Here is an 18,967-nt window from a genome sequence, read left to right as displayed (position 1 = left end):
TCCCATAAAGGTTTTTTTAAAAGGTGTTCGGGTAAAAGTTCATTAATGTTTAGGCATTGTGCAAATTTGCTTCTAACTTCTCTCCCTCCCCATTTCTAGAGCATGTCCCAACATTACTCAGAACTACAGCTTCCGAGAGCCCTTTTCATATACAAAGTGCATAAGCAGGCTCTTGGGAGGCAATGAGGCAGCATTGGATTACTTAGAAATCAATGTGCTCAGGTGGTAAGGGACAGACAGGGGTGGCTGACAGGTGGAGTTCCATAACGGAAAAGGCTAATGATGCATTATGGGATCTTAGTGTACAAAAAGCACTGATTTATTAAAGCTCTCCAAGGCTGGTGAGGATACACTTTCATCAGTGAAGCTGGGTGATCTAGCAAACTTGAAATAGATCTGGTCCAGGATTGAAAACATTTGCTAATAAATAGCAATAGACTTTTAAAAAATCAACTCCAGGTTTGCTGGATCCCTCATATTTACTGAAAGAAGTGTATCTTCCCCAGCCTTGGAAAGCTTTAATAAATCAGGCCCATTGTGTTGTCAGCTCAAACAGCAAGCTAGGAGAAACATTTTCTGCAAATGATTTGCGTTGTACCATGCCATTGCTGAAATAAAGTCTTCCTTGCCAAATTTGTTTTCAATTAGTAGAGGGGGATTTAAACCCCTCTCAGTTTTCTTTATTGTTGTCTGTACACTAATGAGAATTTCCCTTTACTTTCCCAACAGGGTTCATGTTGATGGACCTAATCAAATGATGCTTTTTCAATGCAATATATACAGTCATGTATTCAAAGAAATACAACGCAAAGCAGGTCAAAACCATACTCTGTACTGTCATGTGTACTGCTCAATCAAAGTCATTAGGATTTTTCTAACCAGCATTTGGCATTTGGGTTGTAGCAGCTAAGGACCTGAACCCTTAAGGCGACACAGTAGGAATCGAGAGAAAATTAGTTTGATTTAATTTTAAGTTAAGAAAATTCACTTTTAATACTCAATGATGTGCAGATAATAAATAAACAGCTATCTGCTTTTCACATGAATAACTGAAGTTCACACAATTTACTGTGGGGAGATTCTTAACTTCTTTTGTTATTTAGCCTGAACATACCATAATTCTCTCTGGTGCAGTTATCAGCAGGGGTACGGGTGGGAGGATTTACCTTTTATCTTTATGATAACTGGTAGCGGTGGAGAGTCAGTTCTGATTCAGATTGGAACTATTCCGTCCTTGAATCAGAGCTTGCAATTAAGCAAACCGAGTCTCAATCTGATATTACTATACCTGTCATTAACAACTGTAGTAGGTTGACAGACAATGACAGCTATCATCATCTGGCAGCCAGATTGGCTGAGCCATACTATACCTGTCATTGACAACTCATTAAAAAAAATACTTATTCCAACTCAAAATTTCAAATTCCGTTCGGATTTCTGAACTGATCCAACCGGATTTAACCAGAATGTTTTTTTCCAAACACCAGAACTAATGGGTATTGTCCTAAAATAAATACCTAACAGGATCCAGACCTTCCGAGCTCTTACTCCAAACAAACTACAAACCTTTGGACTTTTTAATATTTTTTATTATTTATGTTGTTTTAGTAATTTTTTAATGTCATGCCTGACAATTTATTCTGCGCATCCATTTTTTTTTTCACACGCCAAGGTCTGTTCTGCGAGAGGCAACTAATCTATTTACATAGATTAGGGATATTGGAGAATGCCTGTTGATAGAGTAAGCAGAGCTCTCAACTGTCCCTCGTTTGTAGGGACAGTCCCTCAGTTCTAACTATATCCCTCTGTCCCCATTTCCTCCATGACTGTCTCACTTTTTGCTGCAATTAACAGCAAAACAATGACCCATACAAATGATGCAGACTGTCAGGAGCACGTACGCTCTCATGTAACAAAGTTATAGGCCATCAATCCTTCCAGAAGACCTATTAATGTTCGGCCATGTAATCCGATGTCGTATATTATATAAAGTCCCAGTTTCAACAAATAAATGGTTGGAGCAGTTTTTAATCTACTAGCATTGTGCCCTGACTGCAGTGGATTAGATGAAGGCATAACTGCATGTAGTTCACACAGATAGGTAATACCCATGCTGCCCGTTGGGAGACAATAGTCACAGTTTAGTTTCAGTTTTCTGAGAGATCAGAAACTGGCAGAAAGAATAGGCGTACCTTGGCACAACCTAATTTATAATGCAAATGGAGAGTTATTTACACAATTTTAGTATTTGGGTTTACATGGGCTGTGAGAATTCATAGTCAGCTATGTGTCTTTTCACTTAAGATTCCACAATAAAAAAGCATAACCAATACTATGGCATGTTAGGCCCTAAAACAAGTCCATCTTTCCAATCTCAGCCAAGTAAGGTGAAACGCTTCAAGAACATGGATACTTAGCCCTCGATATGGGAGAAGCTCATAGACTGAATATTTTTTACACCAGCCCATGCAATGAATTCAGGAGAAAACAGCCACACCGCTTTAGTTCATTCGCATTCAATCATCTTTCTGAACCAAAAGCAATATTTTAAGACTGCGTCAATGCTACACCGACATAAATCTTTGATTTCTCACCAATAAAAGAGAACTCTTACCTTGTGATGAGGTTACACAGGGCATACTGCGCAGTAAAAGAGTGCTGATAAATCTGCAAGGAGAAAAATAGTAAAGAACATTGGCATAGAAAAGCAAATAAAATCAAACTGAATTGCTGTGCTGTACTGGGGACTATAGTAATTTAGATTACTTTCAGTATAGGAAGAAAGGTTAATGTAACTCCACTTTTCTGTATAATCTGCAGGTACAATGCTGCCCTGGGACTGAAAAGCAGCCTTTGCATACAAAATACATCAGCTTGCATTTAACAAAAGTTTGCTTGTATGGCACAATAAAATCTATCACAATGTACTATTATTATACATTCATAGTGCACCATCATCTCCCATAACACTCTACAAAGTAAGGGAGAGAGATTGATGCAAACAATGACAGGTAATATAGATAAAAAAACAAAATGTTTCAGATGCAAACAGTTGTATAACAAAATGTAGAGAAAAGAAGTAGAGAGTAGGGAACAAGAATGTTGGCTTAAAGCATACTTATAGGAAACATTGGGGCTGCCATTGCTGTCACAGAGCTTGCATGCTGTAATAGGTGTCAGAAAAGTACCACAATTCATTTTACTTATAGCTAGTCAACATCAGTAACTCAGAAAATGAAAGCTTGAGTTTGGCAGCCCCAAAACTAACCCCATAAGCAGGTTCGCAATGGCAGCCAACACAATTCTCTGAGGACAGGTATACTTTTAAGGTACATGTCAGTCCCCCACTCCAAGTCCCCCTTTACTGCATAAATAATTGTTGAGTTTTGCAAAATTTTGCAAAAAATGGCACAGGTTACCTTATGGGTGAACATGAAGAGTTGTAGGGTTGGTGAGTGCCAAATAGAATGGGGAGTAATATTTAACAGAAGGTGAGAGCCATTTGAAAAGAACAAATGCAAGGAGCTGACTACAGTTGGAGGAGGAGAAGCAAAGTGTGCAAAGTTGTGTTTGAGCAGAATTCAATGCAATGCCATTTTTAAGTTACAGTAAAACTTGAATTGAATTCTATAGTGAATATCAAACACATACCTGCAGGCCACACATCTGCTACGTTCTCCTCTTCCTCTCCAAGAGCAGGAAGTATTCAGGTAAAATCGATTCTCCTAAGCTGCCTGACACTATTAATAGAAGGTAATTTGGCTGTTTTATTAAAGGAGTTTAAGTTACTTACTTACCAGGGTGAATTATCACATTGCAAAGTACCATTTACTTAGCATAGTGAATGTGTTAAGTTTTCTTTGCAAAGAATACTCAATCACATGCAAGAAACAAACTGAATTTTTCCTTGCACATGATTGGATAGCTGAAGTTAGCAGCTCTAATTTACTAAACTAAGTAAACTATCCCTTGCATGGAAATTCACTCTGCTATGTGAACAGCTTATATGGCTTTTGTGAATCAACCCAAATGAGTAATGAGTAGTGCATTGTTGGAAATTTCTGCACTGCCCAACTATAGCCCTCAGAATCACAGTGATCATATGGTAACAGTTGTTGCATACTAGTACAACAATTAGTTATAGAAGGAGAATTAGCTAACAGCAGGGGTGTCGAAACTTTTTGCAAGAGGCCCAGATTTGGTGAGGTGAAAATGTTTGGGGGCCGACCATCCAGCACATACTCAGGGTTAGTGTGGGCGTGGTTTGTGAGGGTCCCGCACAGCACACGCCCACCAGGGTGACGTGAGGAATTCCCTGTGCATGGAGTCCGGTGTCAGTAGGGGTCTGTGCAGAGCACGTTATTGACATCAGAGTGGGCAAGGTCCGTGTGGGTCCCGTACAGCACACGTTCACTATGACGTAGGGGATTCCCTGTGCGCACATGGGGACATCTGTCCTGCCGATTATGGCTATGGCTATGGTGTATTTTATACTGTGGTCCACAGTGCAGGCAGGCCACATAATATTGATTTTATGACAGAGGCTGCGGGCTGGCGGAAATCTGAACACGGGTCCCAATTGGCCTCCGGGCCTGACTTTGGACATGCCTGGCTTACAGGCACCATTTCAATGGACCAGGGGACTGCTACAAGCACATATAAAGTCCAACAGATAAAAAAAGCTTCCTATATTAAGGAAAGGAGTTGGCATGTTGGAATGATGTCACCCTTTGAATAATTGATTGATTTTTATATTCCTGATTATTTATTCTGTCTCTAAGACCACCTGAGAGTGTTTGCTTTGCTTGCCTATTTTTAATCTACATGGTGAGCTTGTAGCAATTGCCAGTCAGTCAGCATCAAGGGAAGTGTATTAAATCAGTATAGTTCCCTTTCCTGAAAACCACAGACCTTCCAACTTCTGACATCCTGAAAAGTGCAGGCAGGTAAAAAATACAGAGATATGAAATGAGTTTTTGAGCAAACATTGCTACTGTGTCAAAGGATAAAAATTTCAACCTGCATACGGATATATGGTAAAAAGCAAGCCTTGCTTGAAAGAAAAAATAAACTATTTTCTATTAAAAGGCACAACAGCTGCAATGCAAAGCCACCTGTCAATCTTAAAAATAGAAATATGAGAGGGATTAGAAAGTGGGAAAAAATCAATCTAGATCTTATTTCATGCAGCGTGCTGTTCACCGGCCCGATCAGCCAGGCTTTGATGCATTTACATGTTTTTTGACACTACATAAAAAATCAGGGAACGTCCTCATACATCATTCCCTCAGAAATAAACACTTTAGTGGGAAAATCAATTTTTATCATATTTCTCTTTATGTGGAGCTGGACCCTTTTTGCTGTGAGGTTAACTGTATGTGTGATAGAACATGTGAAGTACACATATCTGTCTTGGATTTGGGGAATAGGGAATAAAGTAACATTTCAATTGTTCTAATTATAACTAAGTCTCTACTGCATTGTTCATAAACTCTGCTCATTAGATTAGGCTATTTATAATATAGGCTATGGCGTCCATAAGAAAAACTGCAACCGTTGTTGAATTTACTGGGCCAATGACCACTTGGCTGACTATGGCCAGATCATCAGGCAATATGTTGTTCAACTGAAGTTCTTCTGTATACAAATACTAAAATATAACTCCAGCCCAGCAGAAGTGAAAAAGGACAATTTATTCATAACTGGTTGGAAATATTGTTTTGTCAATGGAATTATCCAACTAGCAATTAAAATACAAGAAAAGCCCAGCCTTAGAATGATATGCTAGGTTACATGCTCAGCATAGGATTGGAAGATGGGTGTTTTATGTTACCAGTATTATCAGATGGCTCAGTTTCATGATACTTAATTTTATATTGTTATGTGCTGATTTTTCCATGTATGCTGCTTCTGCTTCAGTCGATAAATGTGTTTTAGAAGCTTTGCTCTAATACAGCTACATAGAATCAAGAGTATGTGAACAGTAACCATCCATGATGCCTACCATCTTTACATATAGTTACTAGCCAGCAATGGAATAATGGTGTGGTTGTTCAGTTTAGCATGAAAACTGAAAAGAAAAAGGCATCATACATAACCACTTAATTGAACCCATTTCTGCAGGTTGGTGACAAAATCAGCAAGCCTACGTACCTAGCCTGGTGAAATACTCTATAAGCCTCCCTCAACCCACGATAATTTGTAAAATCTGTCTCTGTGCAGTGGGGGATGCGCTAATTCCAAAAACTAAAGACATTTTCACTTTACTATCTGCTGTGATGACAAAAAGGCAGTACCCAAAGCAATAAAATGGGTACAATTATTTTAGTTATTTGGTAATATTATTCATGTTTAATGTTTTTCTATTTTTAGGCAATACACATGTACCAGATCTAGTAATGTATGCTGCTATGGCTTGATGGGGATCCATTGGCTATTGATAAACTGTATGCAGTTTTCATATTCTGGACTGGTTCTGCTTCACCTGATTGTAGGCTTGCCACCCATTAACATAAATACTAGGCACATATGAATTATATAAGCTTTGTAGCTTCTTCACTTCCAGTAAAGCTCTGAGTGAATGCAATTACCACTTATCAGCCATAGAACGTGTGTCTGTGTTTAAAGGGCAATCCTACCCTACTGGCATACCTATGCCTACATAAACACAAAAAGCACCATTTTAAATAAAGACAGATCACAGACCCGTAGCTAAAAAAAAAATTAAAGAATCACCATTATCTATGTCTTCTTCTCACAAAAAAAACCCTATGACCCTGTTATCAAGCATATTCTTAATTTTCAACTAAGGAATAAAAACAACTTTTTTAAAAAGTTTGATTTGACTACCAAATATTTTACTACTACTAACATAAAAAACATCCTTTCCCCCTCAAAACAGAAAATCTTCCAGTGAGGAAAGCTCTTACTGATTTAGGGATGTTCATACTATCTGTCATGCACATGTGGGAGTTTTTATATTTGAACCAATGTGGCCACAAAGATGGCATAGCCGAATAGGCCTGAACCAGTGAAAATGAAATTAAAAATGCTGGAGTTCTGATTGGATGGTATGTGTACCAATCAGAAGCCAAGAAAGCCCTACAATTTCTTTAGGCTGCAGCACATAAAAAGTTAAATGTGAGTCCCGTGTACATAATCCTACTTAATAATTTTCCTTCAAGCACATTACTCATAACCGACTTGAAGTTAACTCTGTGTGGATCCCAGTAGCTTTGGCACACCACTCATTATTATTTTATGATGAGGCATCATATAATATTTACTGCTGTACACGAGTTTACCTAATATATAGTGCTGATCTACAGTCCTTGAGGGTAGCGAAGCCTGAAATCTAAAAGACAAGCGGAATGACAAGTGGCAGCAGTAGAATAGCTTCCATTAGGCCATGCATCACAGTACAAGTCAATATTCAAAGCAGGCAGGTGGATATACAAGTAACAGCATCAGCTTTCATCCAGAGGAAGGTCGATGAAAAATGACAGTGCCCAAGTAATGGCTTATGCAGCAAAGGGATGACAAAAATGTAAAAAAAAAAAAGAAAACTGGATTTAAAACAACAAATAACAATGAGACGGGAAACCTTGTCCAATCTCTATTGTTTCTAACAAGAGAAGAAAGTGTCATGTATTGTCTGTGTGTTTCCTCCATTCCCTCTCTACATGCTAAATATGAATGCTAGGTCAAGCAGGCCATAAAGACAATAAAGTAAAACAGTATGGAGAGCAATATGTTGGTTCCCATTGCTAGGCAGCTTCTAAAAATCTTTGTTACCTGGATATCTCCAGAGAGTTCCATCGCTTTATAATTTAATTTAATTTAATTTTTTTATTTGTTAGGGGCCCTCATGGTGAGATATTTAGGCTTGCCGTCCTGGGTCTACACACTTGTTATAGCCATTTTAAATTGGGCCCCACTGTTCCCGGTGGGTTTTTAATTTAATTTATGATATGGGGAATGGAGCTTTAATACTTAACAGTGGGTAGAAACACCAAATGTTCTCTGTGGACATAAACAGGGTATGGAAAAAAAAATGACAGCAAGGAATAGGGAACAGTTTGTATGACAGATATTGAGCATCTGTCAGCAACTAAACTTTTTCCTATCCTTTTGAAAGTATTGTTCCAAAATAATAGTTAACGGAAGGAAATACAGATTTACAAGAGCAAAGCTGCTGTCATACCACATGTAGATTATACAGAACTATTAGGAGTGTAATGACGAGTCACGGGGCCCAAAAATGAAATATTGATACGGGCCTCCTACTAGGATCAGCGTCAGGTAGATGAAGAACTGTCATCGTAGTATCATGTGTTGCAACATGTGCCAATCCCTATATGCTTCTTTTGATTAACTGCACCAATACTCCATCTTTGCATACATCCCTCAATACAGCAAGTTATCCACAGGCTGCTGGCAGATTTGTGCTGATTGTAGTACATAAATAGCATGTATCAATGCACAGAAACCACCCTGTACTGTCTGTATCTGCATCAATGGACACCAGTTTTAGGAAGGTGTATCCTATTGGATCCACTGCTATGATGCCCCCACACCCCCATATTGGCCTCATAGCATTCCGATTGCTATGCTTGATATTACAGCTATGTGTAACAATAAAAAGGTGAAAGGTGGGCAGATTTATTCAAAGGGATGCAATGATTATCATATAGAAAAAGAGGAAATAGGGTTTAGAGTGGATGTGGCCAATACGTTTAATTATAAAAGTGGCTACATTATTTTTATACCTAGGGCTTTACTTGAAATTTAATTTCAATATTTATTCTAAACAGAGGTATAGAAAAAAGAGTTAAGGGAGGTCACATGCTAAGGAAGAAGGCAGATTATGGAACCTGCTGAATAGCTGTATTGAACCACTAATTGTAACAAAGGTTTTAGGAAGGAGTGAATCAGTTGTGCAAACCAAACTATTACCAATATCAGATGTCCATTGAAGCATCACTGATTTGTGCAAGTCTTGAATGAATTCATGGTTTGTTAATACAAGCACTGGTTCTTAATGAACTAGTACTGCATATTGTTACAGCGGGTGGTACTGACCGGCTGGCTGCTTCCCACATTTATTTTGGATGGGTAGCCGCAGGTGGACTCTATATATGTCTTCATAACTGTGGGTGTAGTGAGGACGTGGTAGCCGCAATGTAACTCCACCAACCATTTCAACTAGCCTTCATTCTGCAAGCAGGTAATTAGGGCTAAAGGACCCCTTACCAATTCAATTTGAGAAGTGCAGCCTCAGCGTGTCCTCTATTCACCTTGTACTCCATAAGAACACTGGCTAAGTCACACAGCAAATATGTAATACATCTGGTTCCTGCTCAGCAGTTATAACATGGGGTCTAGGTGTAATAAAACACTCATACAAGATGATTTTCCTTAGCACCATGCAAAGTAAGAACATATTGGAACTATAATGATAACATTTTAACCCTCAAAAATATATGAAACAGCAGGAGTGAGGATTCAGCTCTACATCCCAAAAAGGTAGACATGAAATATGAAGGAGACAGGTGGTTAAAGAGAGGGAAGTTGTTTTATTTCTATCTGAAACGTGGTTTTTAAAGGTGTATAAAAGATAGAATAGAAGAACGCTAAACATCCCTATCAGATTTTTTCCCTATCAGAGGGAAGAATCCTCTTTATTGCATTCATTTTAACCCGGACAATCAATATGACCAAAGACCTGAACTTGGAAAAGGACCAGGTGAATATGCTGGCAAAAAAACAAACTAATAGATGGCTTCACTAAAAAAAAGCTTAAGAGATTATAAATATTAGTTAACAGAATTGTAATAAAGAAGGAATAAAAACTAAAAACAGATTAAGAAAGACAAGAGGTTTATAATGTAATGACGGATTGAAATAGCTGTAGATGAAGATATATTTTCATAGTTATTTAGGTTGAAAATAGACACAAGTCCATTGAGCTCAACCACTAGAGAAATAAATAAGCTAAAAAATATGCGTATCATAAATAGAAACCGATATGCATGTTTGATCCAGAGGAAGGCAAAACCCCTATTAAATATGGTTTAATATATGCCAATAGGAAGAAAAAGTTCATTAGGTTGCTAAAAAGTATGACCCAGGGGATAGTTCACATTTATAAGTGAAGATTTTTAGAGTTTTAGATTTGTTCACTTGATTTACCCAAAATGTATTTGTTTATTTATGTTATATATCTTTGTGTTTGTCTGATAAAATATTGCAATTCTTCAGTAATTGTGTATGAATTTGTCAGCAATTCCCTGTCTTGCCTGCTAGATGGAACTGTTGCCTATGGTTGCATAGAACCGATGAGCCCTTCCAATGGCAGCAGATCAGTAGAAGCTTTTTACATTAATGACATATTTTCTTTAGGTCAATGTCACAACAATTCAAAGTCCACAGGTAAATATTTCTACTTACCGGTTTGACATTAAATGCAAGCAGAACATACTTCATATCTGGAGAAACTTCATATTTGCTGACTCTGAATGTATCCTAGAAAAAAACAAAAAGAGTTTGTAAAAAAAAAGTATTCACATAATCTATTCAGTTTGTATATTTGTCAGTGTGGTAGAAGAAAATAGAATTCATTCATACAAGTGAATAGAATTTTGTGTCCCTAAAGTCTATTTTGATCACAGTCTCTAAGGTTAAAATCAATTTTTATAATGCAGTTACCCAACAGGAACCAAATCTGTAATCATTTTTGTTTCATTTAAAAGTGATAAAAATGATTGGTTGATGTATGTGACCAGCTAATGCTACCCAGGAATCCTTGCAAATAGCTTTAATCCAGTAGCTTTAATCAGGTTATCTTCAATTTGAGTTTTACATAATCTGATTCAGCAAACTTCCACAGTGCTTCTGCATCATACTGCAGCCTGGTCACATTACATTCTGCTTTGTAAAACATCTTCTCCAAGAACCCGAGAGAAGAATTCTAGCAGGAAACACTTATATTCAGGATGTGAACCGTCAGAAGATCAGGATATTAGCAAACATTGGAAGTAAGCACGCAGGAGCATAAACAACATATGTTGTCATCTAATATTCATTTTAGAATAAAATGTAGCCAAAGTTGCTTTTGGTAAATGCAACTACCTAAGAATCTACAGAACAACAGTGTCATAAACATGCATGCTTGTGGTCCTTAACCAGGGTCCCTCCAAAGGTTGCTAGGGGTTCATCGAGAAATGGGCAACTATTGACTCCTAGGTCAGTTAGACTGAAATCAATCATGTTTTTATCTGTTAGGGTGACATTCTTCCCAATGGCCAGTAATGTAGGAGACATTTTAATATATTGCCCAATAATGTACTGTGAGCCATACATGTATATATTATTTTGATATCAAAGGTTTCTTGAAGACTCAAAAAGCTCCCCCATGTTTAAGAGTTGAGAAACACTGGTCCAGATGGTCTACTCAACTCTGCTAGGTAACATGTTGCTTATATATAACCTCCAACTGTCCCTGATTTAAAAAAACTGTCCCTGTTCATACCTCCAACTGTCCTTGATTTGAAGGACTGTCCTTCATACCTCTCATCTGTCCCTGAATTAGAGGAATTTAAGATTCAAGTTCACCTGTCTCTCTTCCCCTCTCAGCTGTCCCTTCTTTTGGTTGGATAAATATACACCTATTACCAATTAAAATGTGTAATTCTGCACTAAACCTTCCATCCAGCCTTTAAACAATTGTATTTGTTATAATGAAAAGAAAAAATATTTGTGAAAAAAACAACCAAACATTATTTACTTATTAATTTTCATGGTCTGTATACTGGGGAAATGGCAGGGACATGACAAATGTCTACATACTTTTAGCCAAGAAGTGTCCCTCTTCCCCATGTCCATAAGTTAGGAGGTGTGGAATCCAACTACCTAAGAATCTACAGAACAACTATGGCATCAAGATGTATGACTGCATTAGTCCATTATATATTATTGTGCACGTACTAGACCTTCCTCCTTCCTGGAATTGGGCTTTTATGAAGGGAAAATCACTGGCCACTAGATAGTCAACTCTTCCCATAAAATCAATCTGTCTGGTGGTCTCTGCATGGTCACGCTGCTCAATATATATATATATATATATATATATAAAAGATTTAATGTCTTTGAGTACCTACTCTTGCAGCAGATTGGCTTGCCTAAATTTAAATGGCTGATTTTTATTTATAGAGACAAGATCACCTGGACATATTTCCATATGACAATTGGCACCTTTCTGCTTTCCTTACAAATGGGTTTATTGGCTAAAGTAGAACTGTAGCCAAAGCATTCGTTAAACCTTTATTTTAATATAGGTTCCCTTTGGCTGGATCACATGAATTATGGAAAATCCTAATACAAGAAAGCAATCTGTCTCAAAATATATTAAAAAATACCTTTGTTGCTGGAAAGATTCTGCTCACTTACTCTCCTAATTAGCACCGCAGAAATGAGCTGAAAACTACCCTAGGGATTACAGACAGCAATAAGAGCCTCAAACAAGTTCCAACCCTTTCCAGACTATACACAAAACCTTATGTTCCAGTTTGAAGAATATCAATGTACTCTCAGCGGTATTAGAAGGCAATCTAACTATATTAGAGACCATCAACAACAATGGACATCATTTAATGTTCATTTCTTGAAATCTTTCGCTGATTTTAAACCTGTAGGTGTTTCCAAACCAAAGACACAGTCCTAATACCATGTAATTACATTGAGCACATAATTCAGGCTTCATTTAATTGTGGCTCATTAAAAGTGATCTACATAATAATGTGAATAACGTGCCCCAGTGGCAGTTTTTATGTAGGTTAAACAGGACAAAGCTCTGAGCTCGAATCACCCTTCCATTAACAAGCAAGAAGCCAGCACATCATCCGGGAACCATTCTTGTATCCCCCAGCACAACTGGGGGCCCATTAAATTTATTGAGGAGGGCAAAAATGTATACAGCCATGACAAGAACTCCAACCACCATAACAGTGACTTGGTAATAAGATATGCAGATTGCCGCCTCTTTTCTCTGCTCTGTCTGGCACCATATTTTGATATGTAATTATTAGGGAGAGCAGTTAGAAATCCTTCCCCAACCTTCACCTTAAATAGCTCTTAGGCAGTGTGATTAGCAATATTGATGCAGGCAAATTGCTGTGCTGATTACCAGATCGGTGAGTTCTGTAGGTCCTCCAAACCCCAAGCAGCATATCAATAAAGGGCAAGGGAATAAAAAAAACCTAAAGCTGTATGAAAGCAAAACAATACACGGGCCCCAGCAGTTTGTGATGGAAGCACAAAGTTTTTGAAGGTTATATAATAACAGTTTCATGCAAAGTTTTTCAGTCTCTGACTGTCTCCAACCACAAATTATGTATAGCCCCTTGGTGATGTCAGGGGCCACAATTGAGGTCTTCTTTACTTTGTAAGTTGACAACGAGTGCCTTAGAATCTCTTCTTTCCGGCAACACTAATAATTGTAACAGGCTTTAGCTGTGAAGGCTTAATGAAGCTCCTCTCATTACCAAGACCACAAAGATAAACCAATTCTGGGAATCAAGAAGAGAGGTATCAAAGAGCATACCCAATCAGATTTTGGTTGTCACTTTCTTTGTGAAAGCTCGATAGTTAAGGATAATTCTTTTTTTGCGAGCATGCAGCACAATCATGGTAATTTTCCTTCAGAGTCTATACACATCTACTCAACTTTTATACTGTAACATTACAAAAAATACTTTATTTATCATTTAATTTGCAGTATATTCAAACTTCTTCACTGCCCAAAGCCTACACATTATCTGAACTAATCTAAAAAGAACTGAAGTAAAAGTAGCTTAGTTTGAATTTTTCTGCACCTCGACCCTCACATAGAATCGTTCATCAGAAGAGGAGTGATGTAGAGGAGTTAATATTGCTATTCATTTGGTAAAAGTATGTCTAAATTATTACTATGTTCTATAAACTGGTATTTGCCAATAAATAAGTTAAAGCAAAGCTATAGACCTATGGGTACTAAGAGTATAACTGGGTATAAATGGGTATAATGATTATTATGGTGATATTATTATAATGATTTTATTATTATTGACCATTACAATGAAAGAATATATGTGAAAAACCACCATGGGTTCCTTCCTTCTCTTGAAAGATTTTTTAACGAAGTAAAAAAGTAAAAAGATTATAGGAGAAAGGAGCTTTGAACAATATCAATAGAAAACGTCTTCCATCACAGAGTTCAATCACGTTTTTTTTTATGGCTCTAAACAACAGGGTGCTGTTTTAGGTAGAACCATAATGAGCAAACAGAAAATAAATATTCCCTGGTATGACAAAAACAAGTCTTGGTTTAAAATCCCTCTAACATTTACAGTATATCTTCTTGTTAGTAGCAAGACTGAATCCTGGGAATCATTTGTGTACATAACTTTAGCCACATATCTGCAGTATAGCTGAACATATTATTGCCATTTAGGTCATTTTTAAAGAGACACTATTAAAATGTATAAAATGTTTTAGTGAACACAGCTTTGCAGCATGCATTTATAATACTTACCCTGACTTCCTCTGTTTCCTATGCAGAACTAGAGCTGCCAAGTCTTCAGTTTCCAACATCGTTGACTGCACCCAACTCCCTATTCAGCTGTCCTCCTAAGTTTTTCAGAGCAGCACAAAAACATAACCATCGGTGGTCCCTAATTTGGAGAGACTGCCCCCTCTTTTGAAACAAAATTCTGCTGTCCTTCTTTCCTTTTTAGCTGTTCCTTTTTTTTGTTCGGATATACAAACCTCGATAAAAAAAACTACACTGCCTGGCCAAACAAAAAAACCTAAACCCATTTCGGCAGTATTATGTTTCTGGAGTACTGTGGTTGGCCAAGTCTGGGTTCAGCCTTTTTATGTATACAAGAAAGAGGTAATCTGGCTTTGTATATATTGAATAACCAGGTATTAATTATTTATTTATTTCCTGCTGCCATTGGCATATTCCAACATGACAATGCCAGGATTCATTGAACTCAGATTGTGAGAATGATTCAATGAGAATTAGACATCCATATAACACATGGATTTGCCACCACAGGCTTCTGACCTTAAAGAATACTTTAACTCAGAATTTTCACTTTACATAAAAGGGTACAGATTCCTTTTATTTAAAGTAAAAATTCAGTTTGTTTGTGTTTTTTTAAGTGTAACACCCTTTTTTAAAAAATAAAAGGGTGAAGCACCACCCCTTTAATTATTGATGGACAGACTGATCTGGGAGATTGAAGGTAACTGTGATTTTATTGTTTTGGGGGAGTTTTGGGTTTACTTCCGCTTTAAACCCATTAAGAATCTTTGGGATGTACTGGAGTAGACTTGGACAAACAATGTATCAATCTTTTGCTGAAGATTTTAGTGGCTACTCTAGATCAGTGTTTCCCAACCTTTCCTAAATCGTGGCATATATTTTACATTAGAAAAATCCCACGGAACACCACTAAACAAAAATGTCACAGATTAATTAGCTACCTGCTGCCATCTAGTGGAAGAGTACTTCTTTGTTCTGCCTATCACTATACATTGCTGGTATAGCCAAATGAAGACAAATTATTTGCAGTAAATAAATAATTTTCACACCAATTAACCAACATTCCATAATTTCTCACGGTACACCTGAAGATAGCTCATGGCACACTAGTGTGCCGCGGCACAGTGGTTGAAAATCACTGCTCTAGATCATTAGGAGGGCAAAGGAGCCAATGGAGTTGCTAAGGTGTGTATTATATACTTCTAGAGTTTTATTAAAGCCCAGTTCAGTTTAAATCAGCTTAATAGGTACATTAAAACAAAAGGTATGCAGATTTGTTGCATAATTGCACAGTTAGTTTTAACTTTTAAAGCCGGTAAGCCTGAATAGAAATGCCTGTCCCATGCTTAATTTCTGCAAAGTGGGATTGGTACTTTACATGGGAGTTCCAACAGGTCTCCTCCAAACCAAAGCTCATGCTTGCTTTTTATTAAGAGGGCTTTTCCTCTGACTCATGAGTTATGTTGGACCTTTGCAAAACAATCACTTCTTCTCCCCACAGATTTGGGAACATGATGATAGGGGACAGACTTTTCTACTCAGGATCTGGCCCCCTCTAAGGCTGGTTCTTACATTCTACCCGTTTATCTGCTGCCACAATTGTGTACTTATAATCTTCTAAAATCCTTGTATACTTGGTCAGCTTTGTGGTAGGGATAGAAAGATAAGGTCCCTTTCCCTTACCCTTATCCCACACCCACAGTGGAGGAGTTCAGTTTGATTTTAGGTCTGGTAAGTGGCCATTCTTGCATGTTCTACCACACCCAGGAGGAACGGATTTCAAGGCTTCTTTAGTTGAATGGAAGAAAAAAAATCTATGGCTATTACTTTGCCAGTGTTCTCTACTCTATGTCAATCCAATCAGCTATCTGAAAGACTCAGATGAGCCTGGGTAAAATTTCATTTCCGAAACATTGGTTTGCTCATCTCTAGTTCCGAATTGTCAAACCCACACAGGCACAAGGAGTCTGCACTTGCAGTGAGTCACAAACAACAAAAGCCACTAGCCTGCTAAGTACATCTTGTTCTTGTCATTCAGCAGGGTATACACATACATCAGCATATATTTGTTTTTTCTGAATATTAACTGGTAAAAAAATGTGCAGCGTCTAACAGACTGTCACATGTCACAGCATGGCACAAGATTTCCAAATGCAAGCTGTGACCAAAATATGTGCAAACACAAGCTGAGCACCCTGACAATACTGTATAGACATTGAGAAAAGACACATTGCCATCCTGCCAGCACAGTCAAGTGGATTGCTCAGCGTATTTGTTGAGCAAATCGCAAAATCCTTTTTTTTTAATTAGCAAATTGTCCAATCACTGTGGCAGAGCAAACAAGCCAGAATTCACTACAAAGCAACCCATGAAAAACAAAAAGATATTGATGTACTAGAACGGGCTCAGGGCAGACGTTCTCCTCTTTACCCACTGATTCACAACTTGAACCTCTCAACAGTTGAAAATTAAATTAAAGTTCCTGTGCAGATTTTGAGAATTTAATAGACATTATTTCTTTATAGGATGCAACGTGTCTGATATTTTGTGTTTTAAAGAAGTTGTTTTGTGTGGTTTAGATATATGGGCATCTAGTTTAAATTTTAAGATAAACTTTAGCCTTATCTTCAGGCTTACATAGAGTTGCAGGCTCCCTATTCTGTAAGAAAGAACAAAAGGGAAAAGCAGAATATTGTTTTAGTAACAGTTTTATGAAGGATATATAGCCAACAGAAACAATTTTATTTAGAGAAGAAATTTTGGAAAATTCAAAGAGGAAATTTAGAAATGTAGAAATTCAGAGAGGGAGAAAGTAATTTAAAGTATCTTCAATGGTAGATATGTACACTAGTGTTAAATGTTGGTGTTGTTATCAAAAACAAAAAGTTGGGGTTCCTCCTAAAGCATAATAATAGTTCTGCTTTAAAAATGTATGATCAGGCAGGTCATTATTTCAGAAAGGAACTAGCAACGTACCTTCTGCAATAAAACGTACTTACCTTGTCACATTTGGGGAGACTGAGCCTCTAGGGGGCGCTTTGGCTTGTACAATAGTGGTGTGAGGCTTGAGAAAGGCTAATATGCAGAATCTATGCAGCAGCCAGGTCTTTTCTCTCTAGTGGTGAGAATGTTGTGCTGCAGGCTGCTGCCAGGTTGCGGTCCCTGGGCACACCAGGGTGGGCAGAACAGAGTGTGGTACCACATCACTAGGCAGGAGAATAGTCAAAGAGGGCAAGTCACTGAAGACACAGGGGAATGCAAGAGACACAGGAAGAAGACAAAGGGCACGGGTGACACGGGGGTCACAGAAGACAAAGAAAACACAGGAAGAGTACAGGAGAATGGACAGAGAAGCAACAGATTGGGCAACAAGGGGTTAGAACAGAAGAAGAACTGGGAACTCTCAATTAAAAGGCAGATGAATTGGAAATGCTCAGCAGAGCTTGGGGGCTCAGCACTAGTGGAGACACGTTGTATGAACATTGAGTGCTGTGTCTGAGCCAGCTAAATAGCCAAGGATGAATAACAGGCTATTTCCTAATTGGCCGGCGTGAGGGTTGATGCTGATAAAGTATGGAGGAGCAGCCACTCCTGGAAACAGAACTACTGGCACGCGTGTGACATACCTCCTCTAAAAAATGCTAAACTGTGCATGTGTAGCACATGATGCTGGGATTTAGGGAGTATCATGCAGACATTGCCCTTATGCAATAAAGGACCTGCCTGGTCATAATTGTTTTGTCTTATATATTCTTATTTAGGTTTCAACCAAACCCCTATCAATACACGAAGAATGGAAAAAATCTAGCAAACTTGATTTTATAAAAAGGAGAAAGAAATATGCTAAAAACTAACAAATGTACACTAAAAAAAATTAAATCATGCTGGTTTATTTTGGCCTTCATTTAAGACAAGGGTCCCTGCTAGGAATTCAAAGCTGTTCTGTTTGATGCATTGTTTCATCTGCCCTGAATGGAACAATTTACTGAAATAAGCTGTTAGAATTCTGCAGTTTTTTTATAGACAACTTTAAGGTTACATTTTCTTTTTTAAAATACACTGAAAACTCTTAACTAAAGATGAGTGACTGCCTCAATCCAGCAGGTCATGGATCAAGGACACATCAGCTTCCTTCTTTAAAAGCATTCATTTCTTCTACAGCTTTTAAAAGCTAGTTCTAACTCCATACAAATTAACCCCTAAGTCTTTCAAAGTGTTTTTCTAGGATAACTAAAATGTTACACTTGCTTTGCACTATGGTGAGAAAAATTTTGAAAATACATTTCCCGTCTGGTTTTCCTTGCATTTGATGATATTGGTTGAATCCCAATCCTTTGGGATATTGCTGCACAATTCTACCCATAATTTACAAAGGGCAAA

The 18,967-nt window shown here is 37.7% G+C and overlaps 1 protein-coding gene across 2 annotated transcripts in view; it reads right to left on the bottom strand.

Moving 5' to 3' along the window:
* Positions 1-18,967, bottom strand: part of DPP6 (dipeptidyl peptidase like 6) — a 626,323-nt gene that overhangs the window by 121,635 nt on the left and 485,721 nt on the right. For both annotated transcript variants that reach the window (XM_072412585.1, XM_072412586.1), the window contains exons 5-6: positions 10,450-10,524; positions 2,615-2,667 (exon numbers count right to left, since the gene is read on the bottom strand). In XM_072412585.1, coding sequence (XP_072268686.1) covers positions 2,615-2,667; positions 10,450-10,524 — 128 coding nt within the window. The remainder of the gene's footprint in view (positions 1-2,614; positions 2,668-10,449; positions 10,525-18,967) is intronic.

The sequence above is a fragment of the Pyxicephalus adspersus genome, chromosome 5 (assembly GCF_032062135.1).
Source record: "Pyxicephalus adspersus chromosome 5, UCB_Pads_2.0, whole genome shotgun sequence".
Lineage (NCBI taxonomy): Eukaryota > Metazoa > Chordata > Amphibia > Anura > Pyxicephalidae > Pyxicephalus > Pyxicephalus adspersus.
This window is presented reverse-complemented; position numbering and strand designations above follow the sequence as displayed.